Source organism: Podarcis liolepis (genome assembly GCF_965112155.1).
Source record: "Podarcis liolepis genome assembly, chromosome: 18".
NCBI classification, from domain to species: Eukaryota; Metazoa; Chordata; class Lepidosauria; order Squamata; family Lacertidae; genus Podarcis; species Podarcis liolepis.
The window spans coordinates 3,797,733-3,815,843 of NC_139572.1; the positions used below are offsets into that span (position 1 = coordinate 3,797,733).

The following is an 18,111-nucleotide window of genomic DNA, read 5'->3' on the forward strand; positions in this document are numbered from 1 at the left end:
AGCTATGTACACAACACAAAACACTGTTGCTGGATGTAGGTTTTATTTTATTTGTTTTTTATCTTATATTTTGGAAATGTACCGTATTTTTTGCTCTGTAAGACTCACTTTATCCCTCCTAAAAAGTAAGGGGAAATGTGTGTGCGTCTTATGGAGCGAATGCAGGCTGCACAGCTATCCCAGAAGCCAGAACAGCAAGATGGATTGCTGCTTTCACTGCGCAGCGATCCCTCTTGCTCTTCTGGCTTCTGAGATTCAGAATATCTTTTTTCTTGTTTTCCTCCTCCAAAAACTAGGTGTGTCTTGTGGTCTGGTGCGCCTTATAGAGCGAAAAATACGGTACATCCAGAGTTTTTTCCAAAGGGGCACCTCTATTCTAGCATCTTGCCCTTGATCAGAATCAGAATTGTAGAGCCGGAAGGAACCCCGTGAGGCATCTAGTCTAGCCCCCTGCAATGCAGGAATCTTTCACCCAACCTGGGGCTCGAACCCACAACCTTGAGATTAAGGGTCGTGCTCTGCCAACTGAGCTCTCCCAGATTCACAGAGACTGAGCTGAGGGAACATCGGAAGAGCCTTGGTGGGTCAGTCCAGTGGCCGGCCACCCTTGTCCAGCAGCCTGACCAACCAGATCAGGGAAAGTCTCCACGGGATTCGAACACAAGACTCTCCCCGCTTGCGGTCTCCGGCAGTACCACTGAGAGTGATGATGATGATCATCATCATCTTCATCTTCTTTGGTGATCACTGGTAGCCGAGTAAGATTGTCTTCCCTGAACACGGTCTTAACAGTGAGTCCGTAAGCGACTGGGGAGGCCAGTCAGTTTGGCAAGCTCCCTATAGTCCATCATTTTCATCTGCCATTCTTTGATAGTTGGTAAATCTTGTTTCTTCCAATTCTTCACTGGTAATATTCTCGCAGCTGTTGTGTCATACAGAAAAAAAAGTAACATCCTTTTTGGGGATTTCATCCCCCACTATACCAAGTAAAAAGGCTTGTGGTTTCTTAATAAATGTGTTTTTCAACACTTTTTTCATTTCATTATAAATCCTTTCCCAGAAGTCTTTTATCTCGGGGCACATCCGCCACATGTGGTATAAGGTTCCTTCCTTTTCCTTACATTTCCAGCATTTATTATCATGAGTAAGGTAAAGGTAAAGGGACTCCTGACCGTTAGGTCCACTTGTGACCAACTCTGGGGTTGCTGCGCTCATCTCGCTTTATTGGCCAAGGGAGCTGGCATACAGCTTCCGGGTCGTGTGGCCAGCAGGACTAAGCCGCTTCTGGCGAACCAGAGCAGCGCACGGAAACGCCGTTTACCTTCCCGCCGGAGCGGTACCTGTTTATCTACATGCACTTTGATGTGCTTTTGAACTGCTAGGTTGGCAGGAGCAGGGACCGAGCAACGGGAGCTCACCCCGTCGCGGGGATTCAAACCACCGACCTTCTGATTGGCAAGTCCTAGGCTCTGTGGTTTAACCCACAGCGCCACCCGCGTCCCTATTATCATGAGTATGATGCTACAATGTTGACCCTCTCTCCTTTTTCCCCTCTCCCTGCCAGGCAAGAAGAACTCCATCCTGCTGCACAAAGTCCAGCACGACCTCAACTCGGGCGTCTTCAACAACCAGGAGAACGAGATCATACAGGAGATCGTCCGCTACGACCGCGAGATGGTCCAACAGGCAGAACTCCATCATCACGCGGCCATGTTTGCCCCTGCGCCTCAGCCCCAGGTGACGTCGGCTATCGCCACGCTCCAGCAGGCCGTGGCCATGAGCTTCTGCCCGCAGATGGCCAGCCCGTTGGTGGGGCCCCTGGGACTGGGGTCCCCGCGCATGGTGCGCCGGCTGCAGTACCAAGGCGCCGTCCCGGGGCCCTTTGCCATCTCGCCGGCGCTGCTGCAACAACACCAGCAGCTCAACCTGCAACAACAACAACAACAACAGCAACAACAGCAGCAGCAGCAACAACAACACGGCGCGCCGCAGCCGCCGCAGCGCCCACCGCCGCAGCAGCCTCCTGCCCCCTTCTCCGCCGTGGCGCCCAGGCCTCCTGTCCAAACCCCCCTGGCCAGCCGGACGTTCCCCTACGGCGGCGCCAAAGGCCAGTCGGGCTCCCAGCTCTCGCTGACTCAGCAGAAGGCGCCCGGCTCGCCGCAGCGGCTAGCAGCGCACAAAAGCACGCAGGCGCTCCCCACCAGCAGCCTGAGCCAGGAGACGCGCCCACTGTCGGCCTCGCAGCCGTCGTTGCCGCACGGCGTCTCTCAGACCATGGGCCAAAGCCCGCCGCCGTCCGCTGGCGAGTCCTCTTCCTCCATCGCTGCGGGGCAAGGCCAAGGGGCGTCCCCGGCCTCCTCTTCCCCCTCGCCAGCCCCCTCCGCCCAGAGCCCCGGAGGTACGCCCCGGGGGGCTGCGCCTCCGCCCCGCGGGGGCCCGCCCCACCCGGTGCCCGTGGGCTCCCCTACGCCGCCGCCGCCGGACTCGGGCGGCGCCCGCAAGGACCCTGCCATTAGCACGCCCGACACGGACCCAGCGAAATCCAGGCTTCCTTCCAACTTGTGACCTTTGACCTGAGCGGCTGGCGGCACCGTGGTGGCCGTGGAGTGAGGGCGGCACCACCAACCCGGCTGGTGGCAGAGCGGCACCGCAATGCCCATCGCGGCGGCGCCTTTTCTCTCTTGCGGACCGTTCCTTTTGCTGCACAAAACTGACGGCGGGGAGGGAAAGGGGGGCAGGCCAGATCTTCGGGGGGGGGGCAGGTGTCGTGCCCCGGTGCCCGCCGCAACGCCCGGTGCCCGCTGGGCAGTTTACGAGGCCTGCTTGCGGGGAAAGCGGGGCAGGAACCCCCATGGCTCGTACAGAAGCTGGGGAAAGTTTAGGGGGGAGCCCTGTTAGAGGGGTGTTGGTATTTGAGTGTGTGTTGAGAGAGAGAGAGATTGAGAGAGCCAGCTGCCCCCCCCCCGTCACCCGTCGCTCCTGACCAAAGTTTGGCTCCCGGTGACCCAATATCCTCTCCATCCCACCTCGCCCTGCTGTGACTGCACCACCGAAAGCCATATCTAGACTTACCGCGCAACTTTAACCCAATATGTGTAAGATATATACATGCATAAATACATATATATCTCAAAACAGTTAATATCAATTATAGATATCTATACGATAACAGACCACATGCGCAGAGCCTTATGCAACCTGCTCCACGGAGAACCCCAGAAGGAAGGGGATTGGGGGGGGGCACTTAGGAAAAAGTGGTGTCGTTGGAAAGAGGGATTTGCGGCGGCGGCCCCACACTTTGCCAGCAGTCAAACCCTCCGCCTCCTGTGAAAACCTGGTTTTCCTGTCTTTGCATGGCTGCTAAAGGCTTTATTTTTTTGCAGGGGGGTCGTATTAAATACCGGGTGCGACATTTGGGGAAATGGCGGGCCGGTTCTCTGGACGTCCCCAATCCGTGGAGAAGGATTTGCGTGTTTTTGCCTGTCTGCTATTCCGCCCCCCACCCAAACTTTCAGCTCTAGTGCCTTCCTGTTGAAAGCCTGTCGTTAGCAGCTTATGGAACTCACTGCCACAAGGTTTCGGGCAGTTCTAGCGACAACCTTTCCCCCCCTGTTTGTTTCCTCGCGTGTGCGTTGGCAGGATTTGCGGGTTTCGCGGCCCTTTGGAGCGTCGCAAAAAAAATCATCGCTGAAGGCAGTATATCACTGGCTGCTTCCTACTGGTGTTGGGAGTCGGGATACTGGTCTTGATGGTCTGGTGATCTGTTTCCAGCTGGGCTAATTTAGCTTCTTAGCGTTCCTTCCATGTGGCTTATTTTACTTTGCTTTCTTAACTGCAAAAGTTAAAACAGAGCGTCCACATTCAGAGGCAGTTTACCTGACGGTGGTGATCGGTGGAAACGCAATTGCATGGGGTGTTTGTGTGTGGAGGGGGGGAATTTGGAGGCCCTCTGTGTGTGCCCCTTCAGAGACCCCAATTCCCGTCAGCCCCCCCACCCAAACAGCCAGCATAACCAATGGTTTAAAACAAATGCGTTTCACAGAATATATACAGTGGGACTTTGGTTCTCAAACTTAATCCGTTCCGGAAGTCCGTTCCAAAACCAAAGCGTTCCAAAACCAAGGCGCGCTTTCCCATAGAAATGAATGCGAAACGGATTAATCCGTTCCAGACTCTTAAAAACAACCCCTAGAACGGCAGTGTAACATGGATTTTACTATCGAACGAGACCATGGATCCATAAAACGAAAGCAATAAGCAATGTACGGCTGTCACATAATCAAAAAATCCATAGCTGAACTGGGTTCCACGCAGTCACAAAAAAGAGCCGCAAAAAATAAATAGCAAAAGCAGACAGACCGCAGCGTAACACTCAAATCGGAAGCGTAACACTCAAAACGGAGCATGTTCGGCTTCCGAAAAAAAGTTCACAAACTGGAACACTTCCTTCCGGGTTTGCGGTGTTTGAGTTCCAAGATGTTTGAGTACCAAGGCGTTTGAGAACCAAGGTACCGCTGTACGCCTTTAGGTGCCAGGCGAAAAGGTTCCTCTTCAACCGGGCCTTGGGGCGATTGACGTCCTATGCCCTTTAAAATCTGTTGTGGAAGAAGGGGTTGTTGCTTTCCTTCTTGTTGTTTTCGTCATCTATTTTGCATTTTTCATATTGCAATTTTACGTTGTCGGCTGCCTTGAGATCTATGGCTATCGGGCAGTATGCAGATTTTAATAGTAATAATAATAATAATAGTCCCCGCCAGTCTCCTCCAAGATACCGCAATGTACCAAATATTTGTCCTCCTTGAAGCATTGAAATAAATGTGACTCACAGGCATTCATATCTCTCTCTCTATATATATATATTAATTACCGTATTTTTCGCTCTATAAGACGCACCAGACCACAAGACGCACCTAGTTTTTGGAGGAGGAAAACAAGAAAAAATATATTCTGAATCCCAGAAGCCAGAACAGCAAGAGGGATCGCTGCGCAGTGAAAGCAGCAATCCCTCTTGCTGTTCTGGCTTCTGGGATAGCTGCGCAGCCTGCATTCGCTCCATAAGACGCACACACATTTCCCCTTACTTTTTAGGAGGGGAAAAGTGAGTCTTATAGAGCAAAAAATACGATATTCAGGGCCTCCTTCGCTGCTGGTGACTGGCTGCTCTGTGGGTGGTGAAATGAATTCTCCAGCGGAAATAAGTTGGCATCTTCAAGAGAGCGAGGTTTGGAGTCTCTATTCCCATCCCCACTCTGTTCCTCTTTTGAAAAAAAAAGCAAAAATCAAGCTGTAAAGTCTTTTCCATCCTTTCTCTGAATGCAATATGGTCCTTTCACATTCACCCACAAACATATGTGCTTCCGCCTTTAAAAAATGGCAATAAATCTATCCAGCGAAACGGGCCACAGATGGAAATGAGAAAATCCTTGGGAGGGACCGGTAGGGAAGCGGCTGTGTTTCACTCCCTAGGAATCTCTTCGGCAAACTTCCGGGGGATGTCACCAGTCCTTATTCTGCATAGATGGAGAGCAAGAGGATTTGTGGAAAGATTTGCTGATCAGAAGGTCGGCGGTTCGAATCCCTGTGACGGGGTGAGCTCCCGTTGCTCGGTCCCTGCTCCTGCCAACCTAGCAGTTCGAAAGCACAACAGCACAAGTAGATAAATAGGTACCACTCTGGCGGGAAGGTAAACGGTGTTTCCGTGCGCTGCTCTGGTTCGCCAGAAGCGGCTTAGTCCTGCTGGCCACATGACCCGGAAGCTGTACGCCGGCTCCCTCGGCCAGTAAAGCGAGATGAGCATCGCAACCCCAGAGTCGTCTGCGACTGGACCTAATGGTCAGGGGTCCCTTTACCTTTACCTTAATGGCTGGCAGTACCTGCTCAGCACCTCTGGATCAGGGGCTGTTGAGCAGTAATAATAATATTAATAATAATTTATTATTTGCACCCCGCCCATCTGGCCGGGTTTCCCAAGCCACTCTGGGCGGCTCCCAACAGAACATTAAAAACACGATAAAAGAGCAAAGATTAAAAACTTCCCTAAACAGAGCTCCCTTCATATGTCTTCTAAAAGTCAGATAGTGGTTTATTTCCTTGACATCTGATGGGAGGGCACCACCACCAAGAAGGCCCTCTGCCTGGTTCCCTGTAACCTTACTTCTTCCAGGGAGGGAACTGCCAGAAGGCCCTCAGAGCTGGACCTCAGCGTCCGGGCAGAACGATGGGAGTGGAGACGCTCCTTCAGGTATACTGGGCCGTTTAGGGCTTTCAAGGTCAGCGCCGACACTTTGAATTGTGCTCGGAAATGCAATGGGAGCCAAGGTAGGTCTTTCAGGACCGGTGTTATACAGTCTCGGCAGCCACTCCCAGTCACCAGTCTAGCTGCCGCATTCTGGATTAGTATATTAGTATATTACACTTTGAATTGTGCTTGGAAACGTCCTGGGAGCCAATGTAGGTCATTCAGGACCGTTGTTATATGATTGATGGCCGGTGTCTGGATGATTGGCAGCAGACTGGCAGGGGTTTTGGCCGAGTGCCAATTTGCTTAATGGTTCCCCTTCCGATAATAAAAATAAAAATAACATTAGCACCCTTCGTCAGTAGTAGCTTTGCACTTTTAAAGGGGTCCCTCCCCCCCCCTGTTTACTATAATAGACTGCTTGCTATTAAACAGAAATAAAAGGGTTTGCAATTTTAAAAAATCTCAAAACTCTGAAACATCTGTTAAAACAAGATTGACCCAAAGAATAATGGGAACTGTAGTTTTTTTCTATGGAAGCTGAAAGCCTAGTTTAGAGATTCCCATATTCGTCTCGCAGAGAGCTACAATTCACCGAGTTCCCTGGGAAGAGAAATTTATGGTGAAACCACTCTACAGATTGTAGCTCTATGAAGGGAATAGTAAGAACTCTCGGCATCCTTAAGAAACTACAGCTCCCAGAATCCTTTGGGGGAAGCCATGGCTGTTTTAAAGTGGTGTGATACCGCTTTAAAATGTGCAGTGCAGACAGGTGTGCCCAAATTACAAGGAAGTTGGTGAACAAGGCTGGTGGGATCTGTTGCTCTTGAAATGCTGAGACTCCGGCAAGTGAAAACGCTACCTGGATTAAGGTAAATTCAGCAGTGTAACACACAATAGAGAAATATAATTGAGTGGAGAGGGGAAACTAAATTCAATGATTTTTGTTTGTTTGTTTGTTTTGCTCTTAGAACATGCAGAAATTATGGGGAAATTTAAAGAACCGCGGAAGGGGAAGGAGGGAAGTCAATGAATGTACGACTGCAAGGGTGGATATTTAATGATGGAAATGTAAATTTGATTTTTTAAAATCAAAATCAGTTTTATATAAGCAATGGTCAGGGATAAATGGAGTCCAGCAGCAGGCTGATTATATATATATATATCAATCACCTGAAGGAACTTTACAGCATGGCTCTTGAGGTTGCTACAAGAAGCAAGAGTTCCCCTGCTCCTTAATAATATTGGCCTCTGCACCTGTAGCCTCTTAAATTCAGGATTCGCACCGGGGTGCTCTGTTGGGGAAGGAACAGGTCAGTGAGAAGTTTTTTGGCAATTAAATCTTAATAGCTCCTTTGCCAGCTTGTGAAATGGGTTACGGTTTAAAGGCTGGCTTTTTAAACTCTTCTAATGCCGGCAAATGAAACCAGCCAGCCCTTTTTCGAGAGACAATGGACTCATGAGTAGGCCCATTGCAACCGGTGGGTTGCACTGCAGCTGAATTGTAACGGAAGCAATGCATTAGTTGTGCGCGCGCGTGCCTTTGTTTCGACGGGTCTTCTCGTGAGTAAGGCTAATGTCGGCTTGCAGCCCGGTGAGTAGGATTTAGCCAGATAGGATATCCCGATTTGTGGAAGGCTCAGTCAATAATAGAATCCTTGATGGGTTTTTCGGTAATGTGAAAAGTCAATTTATGGAGCCGTGAAACACATTTTTATTCTCCCCCGCCCCCCGGATTGTGATAGAAATTTGATTTATTCTTGTTGGGATTTGATCCCCCCCCTCCCTCAGTTGCTTTGTTTTCGTTACATCAGGGCCAGATTTCGGTTTGATGAGGCCCTCAGCTCCTGAAGGTATTGGGGCCCTTTATATGTCCAGCTGCCCTTTGTCAACAACAAACTGCTGCTGTTTTTTGTGTTGAATATATGCTATAGGGTCATTTATGGACCTCATAGGTATCTCAAGCCATTTGCACATGTTTCCCTGCAACCAGTCCATGCAGAATGTCGGCACCCTCTATACAGAAAGGAGCAAAGCAGTGATATTTTAGGGTGCAGGCTAGCAGGACTAGTAAGTCCCAGGACTTTACACCCTAGGAGCCTACACAACACAAAACACTGTTGCTGTATGTAAAGGTAAAGGTAAAGGGACCCCTGAACATTAGGTATAGTTGCGGACGATTCTGGGGTTGTGGCGCTCATCTCGCTTTATTGGCCGAGGGAGCCGGCGTTTGTTCGCAGACAGTTTTTGGGTCATGTGGCCAGCAGGACTAAGCCGCTTCTGGCGAACCAAAGCAGTGCACGGAAACGCCGTTCACCTTCCCGCCGGAGCGGTACCTATTTATCTACAGTGGTGCCCCGCAAGACGAAATTAATTCGTTCTGCAATTTTTGCCGTCTAGCGAATTTTTCGTCTTGCGAAGCACGGTTTAAACGGTTTAACAAAGTCGCAAGACGTTTTCGTCTTGCGAAGCAAGCCCATAGGGGAATTCGTCTTGCGAGGCAAATCGCGAACGAAAAAACCTTTCGTCTATCGAGTTTTTTGTCTTGCGAGGCATTCGTCTTGCGGGGCACCACTGTACATGCACTTTGACGTGCTTTCGAACTGCTAGGCTGGCAGGAGCAGGGACTGAGCAATGGGAGCTCACCCCGTCATTGCGGGGATTCGAACCGCCAACCTTATGATCGGCAAGCCCTAGGCTCTGTGGTTTAAGCCACAGCGCCACCTGCACCCCTATGCAGAATGTAGGCACCCTATATAGAGAATGGAGCAAAGCAGTGATATTTTAGGGAGCAGGCTAGCAGGTGGAGCCCACGACTTACATCCTAGGAGCCTACACAACACAAAACACTGTTGCTGGATGTAGGTTTTATTTTATTTGTTTTGTATCCTACATTTTGGTAATGTACATCCTGGTTGTTGTTTTTTTGTCCTTTAATTTTTTTGGAGGCCCCCAAGAGAGCGGGGCCCTAAGCTGTGGCTTGTTTAGCTTATACGTAAATCTGGCACCGCATTACATTATAGACATTCTTATGATGCCTGGGGTCGGTAGAGTGGGCTACACAAGAGCTAAATCAATCAATCAATCAATCAATCAATCAATCAATCAATCAGAGGGTTGCAAAAAGATTCGGTGCATGTATGCATTGGGAATCTGGGCATGAATTGAGGATTGTTTGAGCACTGCGTCAGATTTTGCATGGGGTTAGGAGGTCCAACGGCACCTTCTCCCATCCCTCCTTCCTGCCTGAAGTATGTGGGGAGGATAACAGATCTCCAAAACAGACTCACAAGGCTGCCTGCCACCTTCCACGGCTAGCCGGGCCCCCTTCCTTGCTCTCGTGTCGTAACAAACCTCAGGTTTTGCGCCTCTCCCTCTGCCAGCCTCTTGTGAGAGGTGCTGTGGTGCGCATGTCTGTACGTCAACCTGTCGTTTCGTCCCTTGTCTTCGGAATTGTGTGTTTGCGCCTGCGCATGTTTGAATTCCTGCTGGAGCCACAGCCGCGAGGAGGCAGCGTCGCTTAGTGCTTAGAGCAGGCATGTCCAGAGTCTGTTTCGGGGGCCTAATCCGGCCCGGCGGTCGATTTAATCCGGGGGCGACGTGGCAGCATGTGTCCTGGGGCGAAATCCTAAAATCCCCCCCAAAAAAACATAAAGAAAGCTCAACTTCAATCCTAAAAAAAGGTAAATAACTTTGGCCGGCCCTCACGCATGTTCACTTCATCAAATCTGGCCCCCTTGGAAAAAGTTTGGGCACCCCTGGCTTAGAACTTCTGCATTTCATACAAAATGTCCCACATTCGATCCACAGCTGTGCTTTTTAAACATCTGGAGGGCACTAGGTTGGGGAAGTCTCATCCCATCATCCTCATTTGACCTCCATCTAACAAGATGGCAGCTCAGCCCTATAGATTCTGAAATCAATTGGTCAGTTAAGTATTTTTATTTATTTATATGATTTTTTGGGGGGGAACAGCCCCCGGCTACGCCCATGGGTAATCTGTGTTTCCCGGGAATCTGCTGGCTTGACTGGGGGGGGGTGAGGGGGAGTGCGGCCCAGTGGTCAGAGCAGAAAGTCCCTGGTTTTGTTCCCTGACACTTCCAGATTAAAATGATCAGGTGGGGAGACCTTCAGAGCTGCTGCGAGCCAGAGCAGGCTATCCTGGCTCCAAGGGGTATATTATTAAGCCTTCAGCAGTCTCTGCGCCCCGGGTTCGGGTTCTGTGCGAGCCGTGAGACATAATTGCCAATGAAGGAAATAAAAGTTAACGTGCACAGCAATTTCCGGCCAGAATGACACCGTGCCCCTTGTAAACATACGTAGGAATGCTTTTTCCAGAAGGCTGCAATTGCCGATGCATTGAGTCTTGGGTGGGAACGATGTGTTAATGTGGATCTACCTCCGGAAACTGCCCTGAGTGAAAAGCAGGATAAAAGTAAAGGTAAAGGGACCCTTGACCATTAGGTTCAGTCGTGGCCGACTCTGGGGTTGCGGCGCTCATCTCACTTTACTGGCCGAGGGAGCCGGCGTACAGCTTCCGGGTCATGTGGCCAGCAGGACTAAGCCGCTTCTGGCGAACCAGAGCAGCGCACGGAAATGCCGTTTACCTTCTCGCCAGAGCGGTACCTATTTATCTACTTGCACTTTGAGGTGCTTTCGAACTGCTAGGTGGGCAGGAGCTGGGACTGAGCAACGGGAACTCACCCCGTCGTTGCGGGGATTCAAACCGCCGACCTTCTGATTGGCAAACCCTAGGCTCTGTGGTTTAACCCACAGCGCCACCCGTGTCCCGAAAAGCAGGATAGGACAGAGAAAATATGGGATGGCGAAGAGGGTTAAGTCTAAGGCGGCGGACAGGGTCAAGCTCCGCCTCTCCCTTGCAGCTTCTCTGCTTAAAACTGTCGCTTTGAAATTAGAGCCGTATCGTAAATGTTGGCAGATAGTACGCGCTTTCAGCTTGCCATCCTTGATTTTCAGAGACCTGGAAGGGGGAGAGCTGGGGGGAAAAAATCTAAAAGTCACCCTCAATATCGTCTCCAAAAGGCAGCGTGGCTTTGGAAAATACGGGGAACCTGGAGCCCATGGTTTTAGTAAGATTTTGTGAATCTATAGAATCAGCAAGACTTACAGCAGTGGTAAGAGGCCAAAAACCGAAAACTGGTTTTAGGAGACTTTATCTACACTGTTGTAGACGGCACCTTACTTACTTACGCAGGAAACCTGGACGGGTCTCTATCCTCAAGGAGCTTGCAATCGGAGGACAGTGTGCAAACGTTGTCCCGCAAGTCAGTTACTGTTGAGAACGAGCTCCCCCCCCTTTTTCTAAAGGGGTGTGGATATAAGTTTCTTAAAATGCAATCGGAGCATGTGTGTGTGTGTGTTTGCAAGGTCCTAAGTCCCCTCGGAAAGGTGGAAGGCCGCTTGAAACATCTGCGGCTATTCCTTGCGAGTAATCCAAGTTTAGGATTGGATTTCTCCAAGGACTAGCCTTGGAACCTCACGGGGGGGAGATCGCTTTCCGCTCTCCCCTCCCCGCGAACCTCAGTTTCCGACCCTTGAAATCTTCGCTTTCCCACAAATACCTTTCCCATCCCGTCCACGGTCTCGGCGTCCGGCTTTTTCGACCCGTGGAGAAGTCAGCCACCTTGACCATCTCCTCTGTGGGGCCGCTTCTGAATCGCGAGGCGGTCCGGCTCACCTACCGTTCCGCGGCGAGCAAACCGGCCGCTCGTCTTCCGGCATCCTTTTTCGCAAGGGGAGAGTCTGTGCCTCTCCGCAACAGCGTCTCTCACCAAAAACCACGCGCCTTTTGATGTTGAATGTACAACTGGTTTCAAACTGATCATGGCTTTGCTGACCAAATGTCCGATTGACGGAGGCAAGTGGGGTTTCTCTCGTTATTTTGCTGATTCAGAAGTGGCTGCTTTCTGTCCCGTGGACAAAACAAAAAAGTCTTACCTGTTCATCCGAACCCATCCTGTGTAATAAAAAATGGCAGAACCAAAGTGCTCCTTTGCCGTCCACCGGCGTTGTTCTTCTGTCCTTCACCTCTTCCAAATTCACTTTTATTGAATTTATTGAAGTGTATATGATGGTGGGGAGACGGGAGCGGGGTCTTCCTCTGGTGGAGAGGGGTCCGTGTGTCGAATTTCGGGACTGGGCCAATCCAGATTTTGAGGAGAATTGGCTGCCTATACGTTTCGGATTTGCACCACTTTGCTTCTCCGGCGAAACAACAGTTTTATTCGATCACTGTATTTTTTTGCTCTATAAGACGCACCAGACCATAAGACGCACCTAGTTTTCGGAGGAGGAAAACAAGAAAAACAATATTCTGAATCTCAGAAGCCAGAACAGCAAGGGGGATCGCTGCGCGGCGAAAGCAGCGATCCCTCTTGCTGTTCTGGCTTCTGGGATAGCAGCGCAGCCTGCATTCGCTCCATAAGACGCACACACATTTTACTTTTTAGGAGGGGAAAAGTGAGTCTTATAGAGCAAAAAATACAGTACTTCTGGAATTTCAACGCCGCCTGTTCCCCCGAGGTGGGGGCTCTTTGACGCTGCATTTTGTCCTCACAACGAACCTGTGAAGGTGGGTCAGGGCTGAGAGAGATGGTGACAGCACCCCCCCCCCAACAAGCCCCCCCAAATCCCTTTCAGTGACTGAGTGGGGATTTGAACCCCGATCTCCCAGGCGCTGGTCCAGCACACTAGCCATTATACCACACGGGCTCTCATTTCATGGGGAAATCTGGGTGGTATATAAAAGACCCCTGCCCGGCCCCCCTATGACCACTGAGAAGCTTACACAGCTTCTGAGAAAAAGGGTATAGTTGTAAACAGAAATCTGCCCTTTTCCCTTATGGGGTACCCAAGAGCCCATATAGAGTCCTTACGTAGGTTCCCTATTGGTAGGAGAAAATAACAGAGGCCAACCAGAGAATATTGAGAAGCAAAGCAGCTAGTAAGCCTGATCTTTATTGATCTGTTGCAACGGGGTCCTCACTCACCACACAAAGGAGGGAGGAGGAATCCAGAACAAAAGTGTGCCTGCCCGTATACTGACATTTTAAATTCCCTCCCCGGAGTTCAAGACCACCCCCAGGTTCATCATACCTACATTACAGAAAGGGCGGTCTACAGCAGAAATCTGAGTGCTTTGTTTACCTCTTGTCTGCCAGGTTACCTGTTTAATGCTAACTTGATTGGATTTCCTGGGGAGCCTGGCCCAGTCTTTTGTAATGATAAATACTTAGTTCCTGAGCCAGGTCACAAGCTCACACCCTATTCATATCTTAAATGTGCCCTTAAGACAGGATTTGTGAAGGAAAAGACGATGGGGAGGCTTTTCCATTTTCCTTTGACCTTGCATGGAAAACATTAGGTCAGTTTGGGAATCAAAAAGGGTCTTAGATCGGTCTTCCTGTGCTGATCTATGTACGTGCTTGGTTGGTACACATACGAACATTTAACATATATCTAAGACCTCAAAATTCCTATCACGATATTCTGTCTACACCTTTTCCACCATAAGGCCTAGAAATTGGGTGGTGATCTTTTAAACGACAGGGTTCTCAGGAATTCTGCATCTGGGATGCTAGCATAAAGGGAGCCTGCAGGATCAGGCCAGTGGCCCATCTGACAGTCGCCAACCAGATGGCTGTGAACTGCAGGATTTGAACACAAGACCGCTCTGCTCCTGCGGTTCTCAGCAGCTGGTATTCGGAAGTGTTGCTGTGAAGGTAGAGTACAGCCATTCTGGCTAGTAGGCACCAATAGCCCTCACCTCCTTGAATTTGCCCTGTCCTTTTTTAAAGCCGTCCCAGCAGTCGCTGACTCCTGTGGCGGGTAGTTCCACAGTTTAAACTCCGCCCCGTGCGAAGAATTCCTTTTATCTACTCCGAATCACCCAAACTTTGGCTCGCTTGGGCGCCCACGAATTCTAGCCGTACGAGAGAGCCCTCGGTCCGAAAGGTAAGCCGCCTGGAATCTTAAGTCAAATTGAGTTGAGTGTTCTAATTATTTCTTCTAGGGGGAAGAGAAGGATTAATAATAATAATAATAATAATAATAATAATAATAATAATAATAATAATAATTTATTATTTATTCCCCAGCCACTCTGGGCGGCTTCCAAAAAAATATTAAAATACTGTAATACATCAAACATTAAAAGCTTCCCTAAACAGGGCTGCCTTCAGATGTCTTCTAAAAGTCTGGTAGTTGTTGTTCTCTTTGACATCTGGTGGGAGGGCGTTCCACAGGGCGGGTGCCACCACCAAGAAGGCCCTCTGCCTGGTTCCCTGTAACTTGGCTTCTCGCAGTGAGGGAACCGCCAAAAGGCCCTCGGAGCTGGACCTCAGTGTCTGGGTAGAATGATGGGGGTGGAGACGCTCCTTAAGGTATCCTGGACTGAGGCCGTTTAGGGCTTTCAAGGTCAGCACCAAGACTTTGAATTGTGCTCGGAAACATACTGGGAGCCAGTGTAGGTCTTTCAAGACCGGTGTTATGTGGTCTCGGTGGCCGCCCCCAGTCACCAATCTAGCTGCCGCATTCTGGATTAATTGTAGTTTCCGGGTCACCTTCAAAGGTAGTCCCACGTAGAGCACATTGCAGTAGTCCAAGCGGGAGATAACCAAAGCATGCACCACTCTGGCGAGGCAGTCTGTGGGCAGGTAGGGTCTCATCCTGTGTACCAGATGGAGTTGCCCTGGACACAGAGTTAACCTGCGCCTCCATGGACAGCTGTGAGTCCAAAATGACTCCCAGGCTGCGCACCTGGTCCTTCAGGGGCACAGTGACCCCATTCAGGACCAGGGAGTCTTCCACACCTGCCCGCCCTCTGTCCCCCCAAAACAGTCCTTCTGTCTTGTCAGGATTCAACCTCAATCTGTTAGCCACCATCCATCCTCCAACCGCCTCCAGACACTCACACAGGACCTTCACCGCCTTCACTGGTTCTGATTTAAAAGAGAGGATGATGATGATGATTTTTTTTTTAAGGCAAGAGGAAAATTACGGGATGGGAAGGTGAGGAAGACAGCAGCTCCTCAGTGTAGATCATTATCACAGGAACTGATTCTTAACAGATTTCCAGGCTAATTAATCATAGCAACCCCGGCCAAACTCCCCTTCTTTCCCTCCTTGGTTTGTAAGCTGCTCTGTCTAGAGAGCATCACTCTCTGATCTGAGGAATTCATTAACTTGCCAATCATTTTGTTGTAAACCAAAACTGCTCCCTTTCCCTTATGGCGTACACAAGAGCCCTTATAGCATGGGCAGGCAAACTAAGGCCTGGGGGCTGGATCCGGCCCAATCGCCTTCTCAATCCAGCCTGCGGATGGCCCGGGAATCAGCGTGTTTTTACATGAGTAGAATGTGTCCTTTTATTTAAAATGCATCTCTGGGTTATTTGTGGGGCATAGGAATTCGCCCATTTTTTTCTTCTTCAAAATATAGTCCGGCCCCTCACAAGGTCTGAGGGACAGTGGACCGGCCCCCTGCTGAAAAAGTTTGCTGACCCCTGCCTTAAAGGTAAAGGTAAAGGGACCCCTGACCATTAGGTCCAGTTGTGGCCGACTGTGGGGTTGCGGCGCTCATCTCGCTTTATTGGCCGAGGGAGCCGGCGTACAGCGTCCGGGTCATGTGGCCAGCAGGACTAAGCCGCTTGTGGCGAACCAGAGCAGCGCACGGAAACGCTGTTTACCTTCCCGCCAGAGTGGTACCTATTTATCTACTTGCACTTTGACGTGCTTTCGAACAGCTAGGTTGGCAGGAGCAGGGACCGAGCAACGGGAGCTCACCCCGTCATTGCAGGGATTCGAACCGCCAACCTCCTAATTGGCAAGCCCTAGGCTCTGTGGTTTAACCCACAGCACCACCCGCGTCCCCACGTACTTGATTGGATTTCCTGGGGAGCCTGGCCCAGTCTTTTGTAATGATAAATGCTTAGTTCCTGGGCCAGATCACAGGCTCACACCCTATTCATATCTTAAATGTGCCCTTAAGACAGGATTTGCGAGGAAAGAGACAATGGGGAGGTTTCCCACATTGGCCTTGCAGAGAAAACATTTGCTCAGTTTAGGAATCAAAATGGTTACAGGTCGGTCTTCCTGTGCTGATCTATGTACGTGCTTGGTTGGTACGCTTATGAACATTACCATATGTCTAAGACCATAAAATTCCTATCACAATTCTGAGAGCTGAGTCCGGGAGCTAAGATTTGATTTTCTGTTTGGCGCCCTCCTCTCGAGGAAGCTAGAATTGAGAGCTTGCCTGGTGGTGGTGATGGGGTAGCAGAGAGAAGAAAAAAATAGGTGGGGGAAGGATATTGCCTATAAATAGACGAGGCCTGTTGTTTCTTTGGGGATCGTTAGAAGTCGTGTATGGCCAGAAGCTCGCTAATTGCTGCTAACGAGCTGAGTCTCCTCCCTGCCTGGGGTCTGACACACAGGCAGGCAGCCATTAAATTAAATAAACCGGGTTTCTTTGCTTTTTTTCAGGGCCAAGGGGGTAGGGCGCAGGGCTATCAAGAAGTGCTTTCTCTGGTTAATTGAGAAACACAGACGCTGTTTTAATTATCAGCCGGGTTTTGACAGATGCAGAGCTGGAAGATGGCGGGGGACGCCGAAGTCAGCGTCACCTGCACGGGCTGGCAGCAGCTTTATTGAGGACGGTTCTCTGTTTCAGAGTTTGAGAACCGTTTTGGGGGCAAAAAGGCTGCATTCCTTTCTGGGCAACTTTCCAGGAGGCGAAAGTGGGAGGGGCAATGGACACAAATTTCCCAAAAATCCCTTAAGACAGGATTTGCGAGGAAAGAGACAATGGGGAGGTTCCCCACTTTGGCCTTGCAGAGAAAACATTTGCTCAGTTTAGGAGTCAAAATGGTTCCAGGTCGGTCTTCCTGTGCTCATCTATGTATGTGCTTTGTTGGTACGCTTATGAACATTACCATAGACCTAAGACCTCAGAATTCCTATCACAATGCGCAGCCATGCGCTTCGGCGCCCACTCACCCCAGGAATGAGTCAACAGCTGCTCATGTAGGCTGTGTCTTGCTCTGAGTCATGGCTGAGTGATGTCTCTGGCAGAGAGGCAGCAGCAAAGGCAAGCAGCTGGCAAGGCCTCTGGGTCCTCAGATTTGGGGGTCTCCTCTGGCCGGTTTGACGACGCCAGCCCTCCTTTCAATGGGGCACCCCTCCCCATTTGCTTGGCTGGTCAGCTCCCACGACCTGGCCCAGATCAGGGTTCGAATCCAGCCTCACCCATCCCTTCCAGTTGCCCATGAATCTCTCTTTGCTGGCTTCTCTCATCCCAACCAACCTCAGAAGGTTGTTTTGGGAATTACTGTATTTTCCGCTCTATAAGACGCACCAGACCACAAGATGCACCTAGGTTTTTGGAGGAGGAAAACAAGAAAAAAAAATATTCTGAATCTCAGAAGCCAGAACAGCAAGAGGGATCGCTGCGCAGCGAAAGCAGCAATCCCTCTTGCTGTTCTGGCTTCTGGGATAGCTGCGCAGCCTGCATTCGTTCCATAAGACGCACACACATTTTCCCTTACTTTTTAGGAGGGAAAAAGTGAGTCTTAGAGAGCAAAAAACACGGTATTTTTTTTGGGGGGTGCGCGCCCTGTGCCCACTGCCTTGTGCTCCCGTTGAGAAAAAGAGGCGATGAAACGGAACCCTCGGACCAAAGAAAGCGACTGGCAAAGGGAGTTTTCGCAGTGAAAAATTGCAAAATGTCAGGGTGGGGGGTCTCAGGCCAAATGTGGCCCTCTAATTCTCCCTACCTGGCCCTCAGAATCCTCCCCCAGGCTGTTCCTCCCTCTTTGAGTGATTTTTTTACTTTTACTAGCTATCTTAATGCTTCTG

At 50.1% G+C, this 18,111-nt stretch overlaps 1 protein-coding gene across 1 annotated transcript in view; it reads left to right on the forward strand.

The window, feature by feature from the left end:
- The window catches only part of HCN2 (hyperpolarization activated cyclic nucleotide gated potassium and sodium channel 2), a 51,262-nt gene extending 43,294 nt beyond the window's left edge, over positions 1-7,968 (forward strand). Inside the window, exons 8-9 of the mRNA XM_083483707.1 lie at positions 1,565-6,322; positions 6,455-7,968. Coding sequence (XP_083339833.1) covers positions 1,565-2,565 — 1,001 coding nt within the window. The 3' untranslated portion in view covers positions 2,566-6,322; positions 6,455-7,968. The remainder of the gene's footprint in view (positions 1-1,564; positions 6,323-6,454) is intronic.
- Positions 7,969-18,111: the final 10,143 nt, after the last annotated feature.